This window comes from Falco peregrinus, chromosome 3, assembly GCF_023634155.1.
Source record: "Falco peregrinus isolate bFalPer1 chromosome 3, bFalPer1.pri, whole genome shotgun sequence".
Taxonomy (NCBI): Eukaryota; Metazoa; Chordata; class Aves; order Falconiformes; family Falconidae; genus Falco; species Falco peregrinus.
The window spans coordinates 20,452,111-20,470,207 of NC_073723.1; the positions used below are offsets into that span (position 1 = coordinate 20,452,111).

Consider the following 18,097-nt stretch of genomic DNA (forward strand, 5'->3'; position numbering starts at 1 on the left):
CAAGACAAGAGCAGAAGCCACAACCACTAACACCATCAATCTAGACAATAGTTGTTTTCAATTGTTTTGTGGGCAAAGATTGCACTAGTTTTCAGATAAGATATTCTACTACTTAATAATTTCTTTTGTATTGTTAACTCCTAAGGTCTTAACAATTTGATCAAGGATATAACACAGCCACAGAATGTACCAGGATTGCTATTAAATCCATCAAATCTAGCCATATACTAAAGTGTTATGAAACCAATTAACTGCTGGCCTGTATTCATTTGGTCATACTCAAATAATTTCATGTCAAACATCTGCAGAGGATCAATTTATTCTTCATGGGTTTGCCATAAAAATTTGCTTTTATTTCTTTAATCCATTTTTCTACAGATTCTTCCTTATTTTTTCTAAACCAATTTCATTTTGAGGTGGAATGGTCTTCATATATTAAACTAGGAAAGCTTTGATACCATTACTCTTTGTGTATCAGTTCTGAATTCACTTCTATCCCAACTACACATTTTTTGCTGATGCTGTTATTTCTGTACGTTTTTGCTTGGACTCTCACCCTACACCCATTCCAACTGAAGTCATTCAGTTGGAATCTCCATCACTTTGAATAATCATTATACTGCACAAAGGGAAGAAATATGCAATAGCTAGACAGTAAGAAAAAAAGTCTATTACTTTACACTAAAATATAGCTGGGTTGGGAATATGGCTAAACAAAAATCAAGAATTCAAAAAAAACAGCATAACTTTTTTTTCTTTTTGGTCAGTTTTGATGGTCAAGAAGTTTGTAATTTTTGCCTTTCTTTAAAATATATACCCCAGTTTTCTAGTAAAACCTACTACAGTATGCGTAAGGCAATAGCTTTTCACAAGGGCTGAATGGAAGTGTATTTTGCCCTGATACAAACTGCCCTGACACGACTGCAGAAGTTTAGATGAATAAAAATCTGTCTGGGGAGGAGGAAAGCAATTGACCTAAAGACTTTGCAAGTAAACAAGAATCCTAAAAAGGAAGAGACTGCAGATCCAATCTCCTTTTGCCAACTGTATTTTTGCCCCTACTCCACATAAGCATAAATCCTCTCCCACAGTCTGGCAGACACTTTCCTCTGTCTGCATTTAATCAACATTTTCCTATTACTGGCCCAGTTTTCCCTCCTTCAACTTTTATCACTTGTCCTTCATTAAGAAAAGAAATCACACTTTCCTTCTTTAGTTCTCTCATTTCTTCCAACTCAGTCTTCCTCTAGACATGAAAGAAAGATCATCTATCCACTACCCTATCACACACTAGCAGGTATAACTGGCCTCTTTAAGTGTTGTAAATACAAGCTAAAATTTTCCCCAGCGCGGCCAGTGTGATGAATTCAAGGGTGCTTTGGCTTGAGAAATGCTGCATGGAAACAAACTTGCATAGTGTTAATAAATACAACATGACACAAGTATGTATGGTAAGAAGTAAAACCCACTGAAGAGAGAAAGAATTGCACGGGCTTCAAAGAGCTTTGGGTGAGGTCTTTGATACTTGCATTAGCAGAAGACAGCTAACAGGGACAGGAGAAGTGGGATCCTTGAAACTGTACAATTTATTCACAGAGAGACTATTTAAGGTCATATCAAGCTATTCTTGTCTGTGCGTGTTCAGTACATCATAAATAACAACTGCCGAGAATAATTACTGTTGGAATTACTTCATAAAGAAGATGCTATTTGAATTTTAGAATAACAGGAAATAGTTATATATTAAGCTTGAAATATATCTTACTGTCCATACTAGGCAAGCTTCTCATGACAAGCAGTATCACATTTCACCACAAGATTGGTTCCTTGCAACCAGAAAAAATGAATTCCTTTTTTTCCCCTTAAAATATTTAAAATGTTTTCACATATATATGGCTTACATTGGGACAAAGTTATCAAGTTATTATGTACATAATTATACAATAATACCAATTTGACCTTAGTGGAATTAACACTGCAAGTCTGTCTTGCAGCCAAGGTGATATGAAATCTTTATGTATATACACACACGTGCGCATGCAATTCTTTTACTACTCAAAGTGTATCCAGAACAGGCAACATGATTTTTCAGTGCAGGCTCAAAGACTGCTTTTGTGCTATTGATGGTGGTATTCAGTGCTTACTGTATAAAGTAGTAAGGCAAAACACAGAACTAAAAGCCATACTTCTGTTGCAGCAACTCTCCAATATTACTGAAAATACTGATTTTTTTCCCTTTTGTTTAACTTAACCCTGGGAACCAGATTTGAAGTACTGACTTAAAGAAAATCTATGCAATGGCCAAGTTCAATAAAAAAAGTTGATTATTTTCAGAATATCACACAAGTCATATGTGTATGATCTGACCTTCTGGAGCTGGTTTACTCGCATTTGTTTTTTCTGGATCCTTCACCTTGGATTTACTTGTTTCCTTTCTTCTCTCTATATCTTTAACTGAAAAGCAAAAGGAGGGGGAAATAATCAATTAAACTAGACACAGTGCAGTCAGAAGCATGTAAATTTCTTCTTACAGATAAAGAAGTCCAATGCAACATGTTGCCATATGTTTAAGTAACAAGTGACTGTTACAGGGTTTTCCCTCCCTCCCTTTGGGTTTATACTTTTTATAAATCTTTCCCCATCCTATCATCATTAAAATTCTCAAAAGTGACTCTCCTCACACAGGAGAGTCCAAATACAGTGACATCAGCACCTAAGCCCACGCTGACAAGAACCAGCACTGGAAATATAGTCCAGAAAATTGGCAAAACTAGCTGGGGAAAGTCCAGCATCAGAGTTCCACTCCAAGTCATTCAACAAAAAAGCACATAAGCCAGCTGTTACATTATTCTCTTCAAAGAATCAGCTTAGATCCCATGCCCAAATCTGTGTTCAGGGCACCAGATACTCCCATGAGAGCAAAGTTACTCCAAAGTTCAGAATTCAACAGTTTCCTGTCCCACAAGTGGGTGGGATACCTCCCTTATGATGTCCCAAATCTCTCATAACAGCCAAGCAGAATCCAGCTTGATTAGCAATTCCTAATATTACATTAGTAGCCAGTATCACTCTACTCAGTCTGAAAAATTCTGGCAAAATCATTGCAAAAGTCACGTATTTGAAAAAAAAGAAATCCTTTCAGAATTTTCTTAGAACACTTATTGGTGTCAGTGTCTCAGCTGTCTACAATGGCCAGGAACAGCTTAAAGGAATGAACCAGAGAATATCTTTCATAGAAAACAAAATTCTGCTCAAATTAAAAACTTCAGTTTATGTAGAGCAGGATTATGACTGACGTTCATCCAGGCAGACACTGACCCTTAGCCAGGATCACAGCCTCTCTGTGCTATATCCTTCAGAAAACATTGCGAGAGTGTGAAAGAAGGTTGTTTGAATCTTGAAACATATAATATAAAATAGGCAATACAAGTATTCTGTTTTATAGAAGTGGAAGCAAAGTCAAATGGATTTCACTGATCTACTCAACAGTACATGGAATATCTGAAACTGTCAAGACCGCTCTAAGTTCCAATGCAAAATATAATCACAAGACCATCCTAAGGTCTTAGAAAGACAACAAGCCACTGCCAAACATCTGAGCGTGACCTCCTCAGTGCGATAATCTTCTGCAGGACCTACAGCTCTCGCACTCCAGGTACAGAGGTAAGAAAACTGGTGAAAAACTTGAAGTTTGTCTCCTCTCCTTATTAACACAGCACGTGTACCTGTACATCATCTGCATCCTTAGCAAACAGTTGTAAAACTGATTCAGAAGCAAATTCAGGTCCACAAGCTTACTGAGGAGTCAGCTTCTACCAAGGTAGACCTTGCTTATTAGCTGGGTTACAGATAAAAGCTACGATAATACCAGGTCTTACTCAGAAGGCTGAGTTTAACCCTTACCTAAATTAGACTCCAACTAAAATAAGAGAAGTGAAATTACCAGAATAATGCTAGTATAAAAGAATGCCATTGTTTAGCCTTCTAAGAGCATTCCTTTGAGAAAAGGCTATGAGCAAGCTAAGAAGCTGCTTGATGGCCTCTAATGTTAGTGCTGTTGAGTGGCAAGTCTTCAGAGAAACCGAACAGAAGTCTGAAAATGCTCATAGAAGACAAGCTGATCACGTCCTGACAGAGATTTCTGGATTTGAGAAAGCTATTTCTAATGGTCAGAATTGTAACCACATCGGAAGAAGAGACAAGAAGACACCAGTTTTACTAGATATTTACACTGACAAAAAGCTGATGTAGTACATGTTTTTACAGCTGCGTTTTAAAAGGAAAAAATTCCCCAGTGATCTTTGTTAACTACATACTGTGTACTAGAATAAGAACATACTAGCACTAGAATAGGAAAGTATACCTGGCAATATAAAGAGGAATATTCTTTTAACAATAAAATTTTATTGTAGGCTTGAGAATTCTTTATACATCAATTACAACTCAGCAGCATTAAAAACATATTTCCAATGTACTAAACCAGAAGATATTCTCCAAGCTTTGTATATGTTTGACCTTTTTTCATCTCAAGAATTATTGACCATTTGTCAGAGAAGTGGAAAAAACCCATAGAATACAGGAGAGCAAAAGAGGATTTGAATACATGCCCTATCTGGTTTTACTCATACAAGGCATCATATTGTCAAATGAAACTCCAGCCTCATTAAGTACCACATGATTTCACCTGTCACAAAGAAAGAATTTACTAAATAAAACATAACCCTCATATTCTTAAATCAAGTTGCCAGCTCTACTTTTCCTGAAGAATAGAGGCAGTTTAAAAAACAGCCACACTTAATTATAGAATTTGGTGTAGATTTCTGTGGGCTGCTCTTTAATGCTAAAGTAACCTGTGGTTTTGTGGGTTTCCTAACCGGGATAGAACTTAAAGTAGTAAACACAGAGTTGCAGTGAGGAAAAGCTAGAAAGACTTTGACACAAACCACATCAAGTAACCAGTATATTTTATCTTGTGCTGGTTCCAAGAGAAAGGTGTTTTAGCAATGGCAGTGAGAAATATTCAGTGTCAAGGGAATTCAGTAGGCTTTCAACCATACTCCCAGACTTTTTTTGTCTTTATCAAATTGTCACATTTTTGTCTTTATCAACCAAATCGCCACTGATCATATTTAACTGAACTGTTTAAGATGCAGATCAAGACAAATTAGCTAAGACATGTATATCACTATGACATAGATATTAAGAGTGTGTGTAGGTCAGATAAAAAAGTCTTAAGTGTGATTTGTAAACATATTTTACAGCTGAAGATCATTAAGAATTCAGCCTTTCATAGTATCATTGAACTATCAACTAGTTGCCAGTTGGCACAGCTATAAGAATGTTTTAATAAAAAGCTGAACGAAGGGCAGGAAATTTTTAAAGTATCAGAATATAGTGCTTCCCTTCTGGTTTCCACTCACTGAAGATTCTTTTCCATGAGATACTGGTTAATTTCATAATGGAACGGGGAAGAAAGGGATTCCAAACCAATGCAGACAAAGATAGCCCAAAGCAAGAAACTCCTGTGCAAGAGCGACTGGATCAATTCAGGCCTCCAGCTGTGTATGTACCAGTTAAAATCTGTGGCTCTGGTTAGCCTTCCACCACAGAGGAACCTGTTTTTCCATTGTCCCACTTAGTGTTAGACTTTGTTACAATTTCATATGCTACATTAAATATCTGATAAATTCTGCATGTCAGGCATGAAAAGACACATACTTCTGAACTGGCCTTGCGCTGGCTTACTCTCCTTGTCTTCACTGAATGCAATGATCTGAAGGGCATAGTTTTGATCTGGAATAAGACCTTGAATAATTGCTTTGGTTGCAGTGTTTTGAAGAATTAATTGATTGGTTTTCCCACCTGTAAGACAGAAAAAAACCCACAAATAACTTTGTTTGCTTTTCTTACAGCACAGTAAATGTAATGACTTAGAACTACATCAAGCTCTAGAATGACCCAAGTGTTACCACTTTTTAGATTATCCATACAGCCAGACCAGAGGGCATCCTGGAAAACCAAGAAGTCAGGCAGCCTAACCAAAGACAGGGACCAATTTTCTTAGGTAGAAACACTCTAAGGTCAATCGGTCAGCCTTTTGTCTGGGCCTCATGGAATAGCCAATGTGTCCAGCAAAACTATTCATAAAGAAAAAAAAAATAAACATTTGACAAAAAGCTGTCAAGTTTGGTAACATTACACCTACAGGCTTTGACACTGCTCTGTGAGTGGCTGCCAGTTCTGACCCCACTGTACCCACATCAGCTCTGAATACCCTCTTTGCCCACTTCCTTCAGGCAAGGAAATTCTCATGTATAAATACAAATAGTACACATTTCTATGTATACATAAAGATTGTATAATAATATGTACAAAGATGTATTTTAGCTATGTGTTAAAAGTGTATCATTGTCTAAATTCAAGTATGTACAGTAGTACCTCTACACAGGTAGCCTGACACAGCCACGTTGTTGCCTATCTTTATGTTTCAAGTTTTCATTCAAAAAAATTTTAAAAGGTTTTGGGGTTATTTTTAGTCTAAAATCTTTTTGGTCTTTTCTTGGGAGCTCAGTATAGGAGAAGGCCCAGGGAGATCCACCTCAAAGCTTTGGCTGAAATAGGGTTCCTATGTTCTCCCTTGAACACTTCCTGAATTTCCTTACACCCCACTGGAAGAAAGGTAGAGACAGATGATCAGCAACAATTCCCAAGAACTACATATGGAGCATAACTAGCACCCACCCACTTCTACTACCTCAAGCATTCAATTTCCATATTCTATGCTTATGACCACCCCCCACGAGATCAATTTCTCTCTTCTGTTGACCAGCCAATACTCTGTTAGCCACAGCTTGCTCGGAGTTCCTTAGCCCTGAAGGATGACACTAGCCTCTGAAAAGCTGTTCAGCCTTAGAAAGACAGTCCTTTCACCTTAAAACAGAACAGAGAGACTTTTGTTTTACCTGAACTTGGAGTGACAAGAAGCTTATACCCAGTGAATTGCCCTTTTGGGGCTTTCCAAGAGATCTGTACACTGTCAGGACTGACTACATTGTATCTTAGTCTTGTTGGTGGGGACACTGCAAGTGGGGAAAGAAAACAACATTTTAAATTCAAATAAAAAGCAACCACCAATTTTAAACAAACAAAAATAAACACATATAGGAAGACAACACAAAATTTTAATGATAAAGGATGCAAGTTATTTAAAATGTCACAAATATCAGTTTATTAGTTTGTAAAATGACATCCCCAGGTGCACTACTTCAGACATACCTTTTATTTATCCCTTTATAGAAACAAACTAACAACCTAACAGCAGAGGACGGGAAGACAAACAGTGTTAGATGTTAAGACTCTAGTTTAGCAGGCAAAGCTGGTAATAAAAATGCTCTTTGTTAATATATGGGAATTAAAATTGCTCTCCTTGCTTACCCTGACAATATGCATTACCTAGCCTCCTTTACCTTGCATTATCATGGGCGTTTCCCCACATTTAAGGTCACTCAGGGCCAAATTTTCAAAGCCTTGTTGAAGACACAAAAACCAAGAGGAAAGATAGATATGCACAAGGCAGAGGGAACATCAGCTGCCCAATTTGCAAACCTGGCCTAAGCAGCACACAGACTTGCCCAGCTGCAAGCACTGCTTCAGTCTCAGCAAGACTAGCAGGCATGCACAGGCAAGTCAAGATTTAGACAAGGGCAATCTGGAGGGTAAGCAAATCTGGCTTCTATTTATATTGTACCATCACCTAGGTTTCAAACAGAAGCAGCAGGTGAAATGAGAAAAAGTATGACATGATTCAGAAAGAGGTGGTACTTCAGTGAAGCAATGCACAGAGCAACAAACGGAAAAGCCACCCTATGTTACTGCAATATCAGCAACTTTGTGTCTATGCTCATAAACTATTTTTTTACAGCTTTGCATCCTTTTGCTCAGGCAAGCTCCACTGGTGCTGGACAACACTCTACATGGCATTGCCGCTTTGCTTCAGGGAGCCACACACCTGCTTCACAGCAAACAACTGAAGCAGAGCTGCTAGTTGTGCAGCCCATGGTATCCAAGGCTGCCAATAACAGGAAACCTTCAGACATTTAAATAGGGTTTGGCTCACAGAACTGAATGATCTAGAGAGAAATGCAGCCAGGGAAGCTACCCAGATGCTGACCAACAGAAAGGGCTAGAAAAACCTAACACACACCTCCATCAATCTTACCCTCCTCTTCCCACTACCTCCACAACCCTCTGAACTGTCTCCTTCACTTTCCATGTCTCTGCAACTACCACCCTTAAGGTTTCTGTTACTAAGTCTATAAAATAAGGGAAAATGTGTGAAGGGGGGAAGTGAAAATTTCTTTTCCCCAGGGCCCAAGATAGCTCTTAATTGACTAGGCTCATGCGCATGGTTTGTTGGTCCACTAGATATAATTAACCAACAGCTCTCATGACATTTCTGAGATTTAAGGATTACAACATATGGAGCATCTGAGTCAACAGGCAGAATGTGCTAGCCAACAGTCTCTGGCCTCTTCATTTGACCTGCTACAGTCAATGCAGCTCTGGCACTAGCAGCAGCCAAAGACCTGTCCTGAACTGATTACTTTTTCCTACATGCTTATTTTTCCAACAGCCTGGGGGAAGAAATAAAAGAAAGAGGCAGGCTGTAGGTTTTTTTGAGATTTGGGGTGGTGTTTTTTTCATGTCATCTACCATTAAAAACATTTTGGGTCTTAGAATTAAAAATCTGAAGGTTTAATACAAGAAGTGTGTTCCCTTGCATCCAGCCCCTCAATTCATAAGGGACAGTTTTGCCAGACTAAAGGCAGGTTATGCAGTTCTCTGCCTTGAGGGAGTTCACACCAGAACACAGAAAAGAGAGTACATAAGCACCAAAACCAGCTTAGAAACACCTACACATTCTCAAAAACTTCAGAGAACAAGCTCAAGAAGAGAGGCAAGGGGACAGAAACAGCAGGCAGCGCACCAGTTCCATACACTAAAATCTCCTGTTTCACAGCACAGGGCTTACACCCAAACAATGCATTTCTCCAGTTGCTGGGCACAACCTTATCAGACCTTGTTTTCAGACTGCCTGTCACCTCCCTGAAGTTTAGAGAAAGAGAGGCTGCAAGCAAGAGCGTGTGCAGGAATCACTGCAAATGCGAAATCAGTTCTTTGAAAATTTGGCCCTCGTATTGCAAAAGGTTTGGCTGGGCAGGTTTCTGCAAGAACATTCAGCATGCTGTAATTGTAAAAAAATGACAGAGACTATGGCAAAAAAGTTTTGAAAGCCAAGCAGACTGTAGTTATGGATTACAGCTTTTAATTCATTCTCAAGAGTCATTCTGTCTTTGAGCGATACATAAACCGCAATGAATTGGGGCTGAATGGATTAAGAGTGACAAATCATACCTAGACATTTGCAAACTATGCAGTTCCTTTTGTTATTTATTTGGTCTACAGAATAGCAAACTTTTGAACAATGACAGTATGCAAGTGTAAAAACGCTGCACATTTTACCAAGATTAAATGGTAAATTCGTATGGGGATTATAAGGCAAAGCAGACAGCAACAAAGTAACACCAAGAATTGACACAATAATCATGTCTTAGAATTGCAGAGTTAATTTTCTCTGCCATCTCCTTTCTGCTGTCATTCCATTCCATCTTACTTTCAGCTTAACCATTTATGGAAGCACCTTCTAACAAAGAAGCATAATTCTGACATAATTGCTATTAGCCATCACCAAACCAGGTAAATTTTGGGAGCCCCTAAAAAACAATCACAGATCTTACAAGCAAAGAAGGACACAATCACCAGAAGTTTTTCTGTTTACTACAGAGTTACAATGTGAAAGACTAGAAGAGTTGTGCCAGAATAGTCTTTACATAACTAGTCAATTTTCACTGGGTGCTTTTTGTATCAAAGGTGGCAGTGCAAGGGAACAGACATTCCCACACAGCAATTAACCATCAGGAAGAAAAGAATTATTCACCAGACAGATACTCGACTGTGTCTTAGTTGTGCAAAGACTAATGTTCTGGCATAGAAAAGTACATATAGCTAAGGAAGTTAAAAATCTAACACTGGAACAGACAACAAAATATTGATGGGAATTACTACGCATTCACCAACCTGAGGAGGGTATCTTTATTTCTTTGGACCTTTATTGTCTGTGGAACAAAATCTCACTTCTTGCAGAAAGGGAAAAAAATTAATCCAAGCTGAGTCAGTTAACTGATAAAAATCAGTAGCTAGAGCTTGTTAAGTGGTTTTACAGGAATGCAAAAGAGAATGGCCGTCAGCAACATTAGAGCAGTCACCCAAAAGAAAGCTACAGACAAGTTCAAGACTTTGGTTTATACCACCAGGTAAATTAGCGCTCCAAATACATGACTATTGTGGACAACTAGGGAAAGAGTGTTTTGAACTATTCAGTTATCTCAATGGAAAGGAAGAATACCGTAAACTGCGTATGTGCAGCTCTCCAAGACATCCAATAGTCTAAGACTGCATACTAACTAAACCTTGTGGCTTCCAATTTCCTTTCGTCATAAGAATTGACCAAGTTAATATGTACTGCAATTACTTACCAATTACATTAGTAACACATGGAAATTATTGCTACACAAAGAAAAGTTTCCAACTTTAAATACAGAAGGAAAATTCTTAAAGCAAGTTTCTTTATGAATAAATGGAAAATTCTAGTGTCTTTTTCTTGCCCAGCACTATTTTTGTGTACTATATAAGAATATAAGTAGACAAAAGCTGTTGTTTATGTGACATTATGCTGAATGAGGATGAAACAGCAGTGATGAAAGAATAATTGTTGAGTAAAAACTGAATGGCGCTGTGTGGTTTATAAGGCATTCAAGCAATAAATGACATGAAACCATGTAGCTCAATGCAGATAGCTCCTCAGTTGAAGGAATAAGTTGTAGCTTCAGGCGTGTTGACTTCAGTCTCCCAAATATAGCGTCCTTTCCAAGAAGTCACATTACACACCTTTACCTGAACATCTTTGCCAAAGGAAGGAAACACAAACTGCAACTAATACCAGCTCTCCGTACACCTTGGCAGAGTGCACGGTTTCTTAAAACAGACAAACATACTGTTAGCTCTGTATTAAATTGTAAATAGCTGGCCAGCTGAATGAAAAGTTTACTGCAAGGGGTGGCAACCTTGAGAAAAGAAAGGATTTGAGAAACATCTCCTTACTTTAAGTGTAGCAAGAGATATTTTTATTCTGCGAACATGGAATAGAGACTTCCTATCACCTCATTGAATAATATGACGGCCATTTTGGGCCAAGGCAATAGTCCACTTAGCTTAGTATCACACCGCTGACAGCATTCAGCAGCTGATGCTTGCTGAAAGAGTATAAGAACAAGGGAAGTATTGTTCTTTATTCATCCAGTACATCAACTCTAGCTTCTGCTGGTGTGATGACTGTAGAAAAAATCCTGACCTTCATTTCATTCTATTAATAGTTTGAGAGTTTTCTCCCTTACATATGGCTGATAAAATCCAAGTTAAAAAAAAAAGAGTGGGGGAAGAGTATGGTTTTCCAAGCTCAAGGAATTTTGTAAAACTTTCTGGAGATGGATCTCAATCCCCAATCCTGTTTTGCAAATCTTAACCATATGTATTAGGACTGAAATACAGAGAGGACTAAACATATGCTTTGCTTTATTGGCTCATTAAGTCACAAATATTCTGGACCTCATTTCTGACCAGAATTGATGTGTTGAACATTGGGAACATGTATTTCTTCATTCACCTCACATCGCCCACATTAAATATTACTGCTTACATATGTCCCTAAGTTCTGGGAGAGGCTTGTAAAACACTCGTAGATTCCCAAGTATCCGAGATGGTATGCTTCCCCAGCACTTGAGTGCCACGCAGACCGGACAGCACTGCTACTTGCATTTACCAGAACCTGGAAAGCCTCAGGTTGCCACTAATCTCTGAATGTGCTCATGAATAATGCATTATACAAGATGCTTTAGAAGAGCCCCAGGATCAATTCTGCTCCCAGTTATGCCTATGCAGTCTCATATCAAAGGGCTTACATAAATATAAAGTTGAGAGAAATGTCTTTCTTTAGAAATCATAAGAACTCATTGGCATTCTGCCTCCCTTCTTCCCCAAGCAATAGGATAAATTTTCTCTAGAAGTCAAGCCACTGTCAATACGATCCAACAAGCATTTAAGCCTAACAATCTCAGCAGTATCTTTTAATACCCACAAAGGAATTTTTTTTTTCAAAAGCTGCAGAAGTAGTCTGTGACATTTAACAGTCCTGTGCAATACTGAATGATGTAAGTGTTACAACAGCTACTGTTCCAACAAAGAAAAAAATACACATTTCATACAAGCTTAATATCATAGCTGGTCCTTCAAACTTATTATTTAGAGAACAGTCACAACAATTTCTAATCAGTACTTCCATGTAAATATGGGTAAAAAAAAAAATCACTTTTGTATAACTTATTTTGAGACATCTGTATTTGCCAAAAGATTTACGCTACTTGAGATACTAGGGTCAAAGCGCACACAAATCTACTCCCCCCACCCCAAGATCAGCAGCAAAACTTCGGCTTCATTTCAGTAGTACCGGATCCACATCCTACTAAGAGGGAAGTAACACTTGCATTTGGAATAAGAAAGTCTATTTCTGCACATAAGAGTGAAAAGCTCCAGCTTTTTAATCATGACTTACCTTGGCCCTGGGCATCATTGATGAAGAAAACTGCGACAGTTAAAAAAGCCAAGAGGAGATAGCTCTGTATCTCATACCGACAAAGCATCTTCCTCCCCTCAATACACACAGTATCAGCAGGTCTGAAAACACATAGGAGAAAAAAGAAAACAAAAAAACCCAAAAACTTATTAAACCTGCAAAGATAAAGTATCCACCTTAATGAGAAGTGTGGGCAAAATCTGGATTCCATTTAAAAAATATTAGGAATTTATAGACATCAGTGAAGCCAAGATTTCATTCTGACAGCAGCTTTATAACCAAAACATATTTTACCTGAAAGGGACAAAGAACCTCATTTGGGCTACTCAACAGTTCTGAAAATTCAACCCATGTAAAGAAAAAACCTTTAAGCATACATGAGCACTAGGAGTAGAGCGTGCTATGCATAACAAGCTAAAACGGGCATCTCTACACAATCCAGTGTTGCAAGCACCTAATGAAGATGCCTCTGGTAGAGAACTCTGAAGCTCTCAATACCAAAGTAGGACTAAACCAGTCATCTACTTCTTATTCAGAAAGCATCCAGAATGGGGTGTGAAATTATGTATTTCAGGATTCTGTAATTAAAAAAAAATGAGATGAGAATTGCCCTGCAAGCCTACCATAAAACAGCAAATAGACGTACTCAATAACTCCAGTGAAATAATCATTGATCAGTTCAACTAAGCAATTTTGCACATCAGTTGTCAAAAAACACAGAAATTGGTTCGGAGGAAACACAAGTCCTCTTCTCACTGTCCTCTACAGCCTACTCTATTTTTCCTTTTTCCATCTTACTCAAAAGATTCTGCTCTTTCTGTTGTACTACCTGTCACTTAATGTGACTAAAGCAGACACAGCTCAGAAGACACGCAGCATATCAGCTGAATAAGCACTAATTCTATTTGTAGGTAATAGCATGGTCAAAAATATTTACTCCAATCAGTTAGGAACCTCAACACTTCAGAGTGCAGCTCTGTTACATGAATGCTCAAGGTAGTCCTAGGTGAACTAGCTGGGCTACAGGAAGCAATTCTGGTGCCAAAGAACAAGTTCCAGAATGGGTAATTTATCTGTCCACAGAAGCTAGGTTAAGAACAGTACAAAATTCCTTATCTGAACTTGGCCTTTAACGCTTTCCAGTACAATTATTCAACAGATATAGAAGCACCTCTCAAGATATATCAACATGTTCATAATAATGTGCTTATAAATGTTTGTTTATCGCTCAACTTTACTGCACTGGTTTTAGCTGATTTTCCGGGCCAGGAAGAAGAATTTTTGCTGCCCTCTCCTGTTAGCGTTTTACAGGCGAATTAGATTAAGATAATTAATAGTAGATTTCTTTCTGTCACCAAAGAGTCAGCATTTGAAGGTTTACTTTGGTAAATTTTGGTTTACATATTTCCGTGTTGCAGGTCCCTCTCATTTACCTCCTGTGTCACTTTCTCAAACATTCCCAACATACCATAATCGAATTTGCCTTCCATGCTTTCACTGTCTTCTGAAGAAGGCACAAAGCAAGTGGTACAACTACTATCTAATATAAAAGGCAAACTAAAGTACCTCAACTATTATTAAACAGATAACTGGACAAGACCTACATCTCTTTTTCTCTTCAAGTATTTATGATTTGCCATAATTATCCCAGGACTTGGTAGGTCTGCTGTTGCAAATCCCAGTCATGAATGTGTGATATGCTACCTAGAAATATATAGGAGTCTTAAACACTGTGAATTCCATCCCCACAGGATGTTACCTAGGTTTTAGCCAAATTATCAACAAATTTCACACGAATTAAATATATATTACAAATCTATATTTTACAGTATAGATCTCTCAAGACAGAGGCAAACAGCTAGATCCAATAACACAGATGTGTGCCAGAAACAGGTATTGCTATGCCCAGTTCTTAGGACACATCCTCCAGATGGAATTCAGAAACCCAAGCAAAGTGCACAGGCTTCCTACTACATAAAAACAAAGTGCCAGACACCCAAGGATCGGATCCATGTGAGTCAGCAGAGTCGGCAGACAGTTGCCTAGTGATAGGCAACAGGAAAAACGAAGAGTTAGGTCTTAAACAGTCTGAAATTCACCCCTTGTGCATCTCACAATGGGCATTGATGCTTCTCCCTTCACTCAGGAACAACCCAGAGCAACTAAACATAGACTCTTCAAAGAAGAGTGTACAACTCATTCTTCAATGCAGTCACCATTGATGATGTGCAAATCTTTCCACATAATAACCTAGACATTAAATTATTCACTCACGGTGATGGTTCCCTGTCTGCTAGGTTTGATATAAACCCTCCTCCCAAATAAGAGCTATGAATACTAACCGATGGGTAATCCTGCATAGAAACACTCTTTACAGATGCTTTTAGAGAAAAGTCATTGCGCAGAGGTGGTTCATTGGGATACATACAGCTGGTGCTGTATAAACTAGGCACAAGGTCACCTCTGCTCTGACCTGCACTTCAAGGTTCAGCTAACTAGGCAAGGTAACCACTGGTCTGCGGCCACCTTGTGGCTGACATCATCTGGGAATAAGAAGAAATATCTTATTGATCCTGCTCTTTATTAACTATTTGTAAAAATTATTGGACAGACTAGCCCTGGCAGCAGAGGCCAAACGCGGCCAAGCAGGGAGGCCTGCCCGTGAGGCGAGTCCCGCTCCCCTGGGTGCTCACAGCTCCTCTCCCCGGCGGGCTCCAGGACGCCTGCCTGCCTGCCTGCCTGGGGCCTCTGCGCCGGCCTTGGGCGACAGGGCACCTGCTCCTGAGGGAACAGCCTGCCTCCAAGGCCTCCCAGCCCGGCAGAAACGGGACACACACCCCCGCGCTGCGCAGAGCGCGGCCAGCCCAGGCGGAGAGGCAGAGGTGCCTCGGCACAGCCCTGCCACCCCTCCCCACGGCCGGCGGCTTCGTGCTGCCCTTCTGAGTGGGAACTGGGTTTCTTCTCCCATCTCGGCGGGTCGTCACGGAGCAGCGTGGCCCGGCGTCCACCCCGCTGCCTGGGGACAGTCACACGTTCCCCGGGGCGACGATCCGCGGGGCGAAGAGAAGAGCGCAACCTGCCCCGGCACCGCCGCGGCCTCGAGGGAGCCGCCGGGCCCGCCGCCATGGCCGCCGCCCCCACACGGGAAGGGCGGGAAAGCGGCAGAGGGGCCGGCGGCGAGGCTGAGACGCCGTCCCGGCTCCGGCAGAGCCGCCGGCGGTGCCACGACCCGGCAGGCGCGTTTCGTTCGCCTCTCCACAGCCCTCGCAACACGGCTCCAGCCGCTCCTGACGCCCCGCCGCCACGCACTGCCCACGGGCCTCCCGTTTGCGAGCCAGGTCCCCCACCCCGCAAGTTAAAGGGTCAGCGGGGGAGCGCGTTGCCTCCGCCGAGCTGAGGCGAGACGCAGGGGCTGCCCGCCGGGAACCCCACGCCGGCGGGGAGCGGCGGCTCGGGGGCGGGCTCGCCTGCCCGGGCAGCCACCCGCGGTAACACCCGCCGGCCGTGAGGAGACGTTGTAAAGCGTGCCTCCGTTTTAAAGCGTGACCGGTTATATTTTAGTTGTTGTTTTTTAGAAGTAAGGCTTTCACGGGAGTTTCTAAGGGGCTCCCCCCTCCCCACCACCCTTCCGCCTCCTGCCTCGGCCAGCTCCCCCGCCGGGGCTCCCCTCGGGCCGCCGCGGGGGTGGCCGGGCAGGTGGGCGGGAGGCGCTGCCGCCGCTGACCCCCCGCCCGCCTCGCCCCAGCTCTCGAAGGAGAGGACGCGGAGCTCACACCGACCTGTGCGGGCATCAGCGGGGGAGCCGCCGGCGGGGCGTGCGCCGCTCGCTTTCACGCGTGGCTGCGGGTGCTGAGACGGCTGCGGGAGAGCCGCTTCCCTCCCCTCTGGCCGCTCTTCCCCTCGCTGCGCCGCATCTGATAAGGCGAAAGGGGAGCGAAAGGAGGCGGGCAATTATAGAGCAGAAGGTGGAAAGAAGGGGGGAGGAAAAAAAAAATAAAGGAGGGAGAGGAAAAAAAAAAAAAAAAGGCATGAGCGGTGCCTGAGCTCCAGCCCCCCGCCCCCGAGCCCGACCTCCGCGGCGGGGGCGCGGCCAGGTGCGCGGGGAGGCGGGCGGGGCGGGGCAGGTGCTGTGCATGGCGGTGTCCTCTTTCTTCTGTTTTTTTTACCTTCTAACTCATGTTCCTCTCCTCTAAGTCCCTCGCTCGCTTCGTTTTCAATGATTTAGAAGGTGCCTACTCCGCAGTACGGCTTGGAATGGGAGTATCCCCCGGTGCCGTGTAATGCGGTGTGTGGATTAATGATTCATCGGGGAAATATTTATATTAAAGTGTTCAAGCACTAGTCTGGCTTAGTATAAACCTTGATTAAAAGCGTCGTAGTACATATGCACGTTTTTGCCCTATGGACGGACACTGCGATGGGGACGTGGCACTGCGAATTCCTACAGAAATACGAGTTGCCTTGAGCTATACACTACCGAATTTCCAATTAAGGCTACTAATAAGTCCCGAGAATTTAAGAGGTGAATGAAAATACTCGTTACAACATGACTGGCCGTCTGTATGAAATTACAAATGAAATCACCGAAGAACTACAGTAAAGAAACAACAGCTGTAGGTGAAACAGAGATGTGCATCCCTTTTTTACTGTAAATCGAAGCCCCTTCTAGGGGCGAGGAAGGCAGTAAGTCTCGGGGAGACGACAAGGACTAACTGTAAAGCAGAACCTCCTGTTGCCATGTAGTATTCCCAGTCCTGCAAGCTCTTGTCCAAATCCACAGTACACAGATACCTTTCCACTAAAACTGCAGCAGTGTTTGAGCTTTAAAGAAACTCTTTAAGTCAGGTTGTTTTCTATAGCAAAGGTTAAAAAGCATTCCTACATCTAAAAAGCATCTCCAGACCTAGGAATCTGGGAGATCCTGCTGTCTGCAGTTATTCCACTGCACCTCCAGCTGGGTGCAACTTTTGCACCAGTCAAGAAGAGAGTAGTTTGCAAGGTAACAATTCCTCTGAAGCAGTAAGACGTTCGGCTCATTGACGTGAAACATGAACCATTTCCTACCTTTTCAGTCCCTAATTTATGTATTTAGCTAAACAGTAATATCCAGAAGACAAGGAAGCAGATGGATAGGTCTATTTGCAATGCCCTTGAAAACTCGGTAAGTGTAGCAGAGCGATAAATCAGCCTAATCCGTGACTGCTGCTGGCTCGTGTGTTTCAGGGTAGGACAAGGAAAAGCCAGCTGAAGTCTGGCTCCCTCTCTCTCAGCCGTCCGTCCGTCCCCCCCCCCCCGCCCCGATTTATAATGTAGTAAGCAAAGTCCATGAGCACCATCGTGTGGTTGCAG

The 18,097-nt window shown here is 41.6% G+C and overlaps 1 protein-coding gene across 4 annotated transcripts in view; it reads right to left on the minus strand.

Annotated features, from left to right (window-relative positions):
- Window positions 1-16,934, minus strand: part of COL14A1 (collagen type XIV alpha 1 chain) — a 123,730-nt gene extending 106,796 nt beyond the window's left edge. For 3 of the 4 annotated variants that reach the window (XM_055800416.1, XM_055800414.1, XM_055800417.1), the window contains exons 1-5: window positions 16,528-16,700; window positions 12,728-12,849; window positions 6,963-7,079; window positions 5,719-5,862; window positions 2,368-2,454 (exon numbers count right to left, since the gene is read on the minus strand). In XM_055800416.1, the coding sequence (XP_055656391.1) occupies window positions 2,368-2,454; window positions 5,719-5,862; window positions 6,963-7,079; window positions 12,728-12,815 (436 nt within the window). In that variant the 5' untranslated portion in view covers window positions 12,816-12,849; window positions 16,528-16,700. Of the gene's footprint in view, window positions 1-2,367; window positions 2,455-5,718; window positions 5,863-6,962; window positions 7,080-12,727; window positions 12,850-16,527; window positions 16,701-16,914 lie in introns of those variants that run through there. The other variant, XM_055800415.1, reaches the window with a different exon arrangement.
- Between the last annotated feature and the right edge of the window lie 1,163 nt (window positions 16,935-18,097).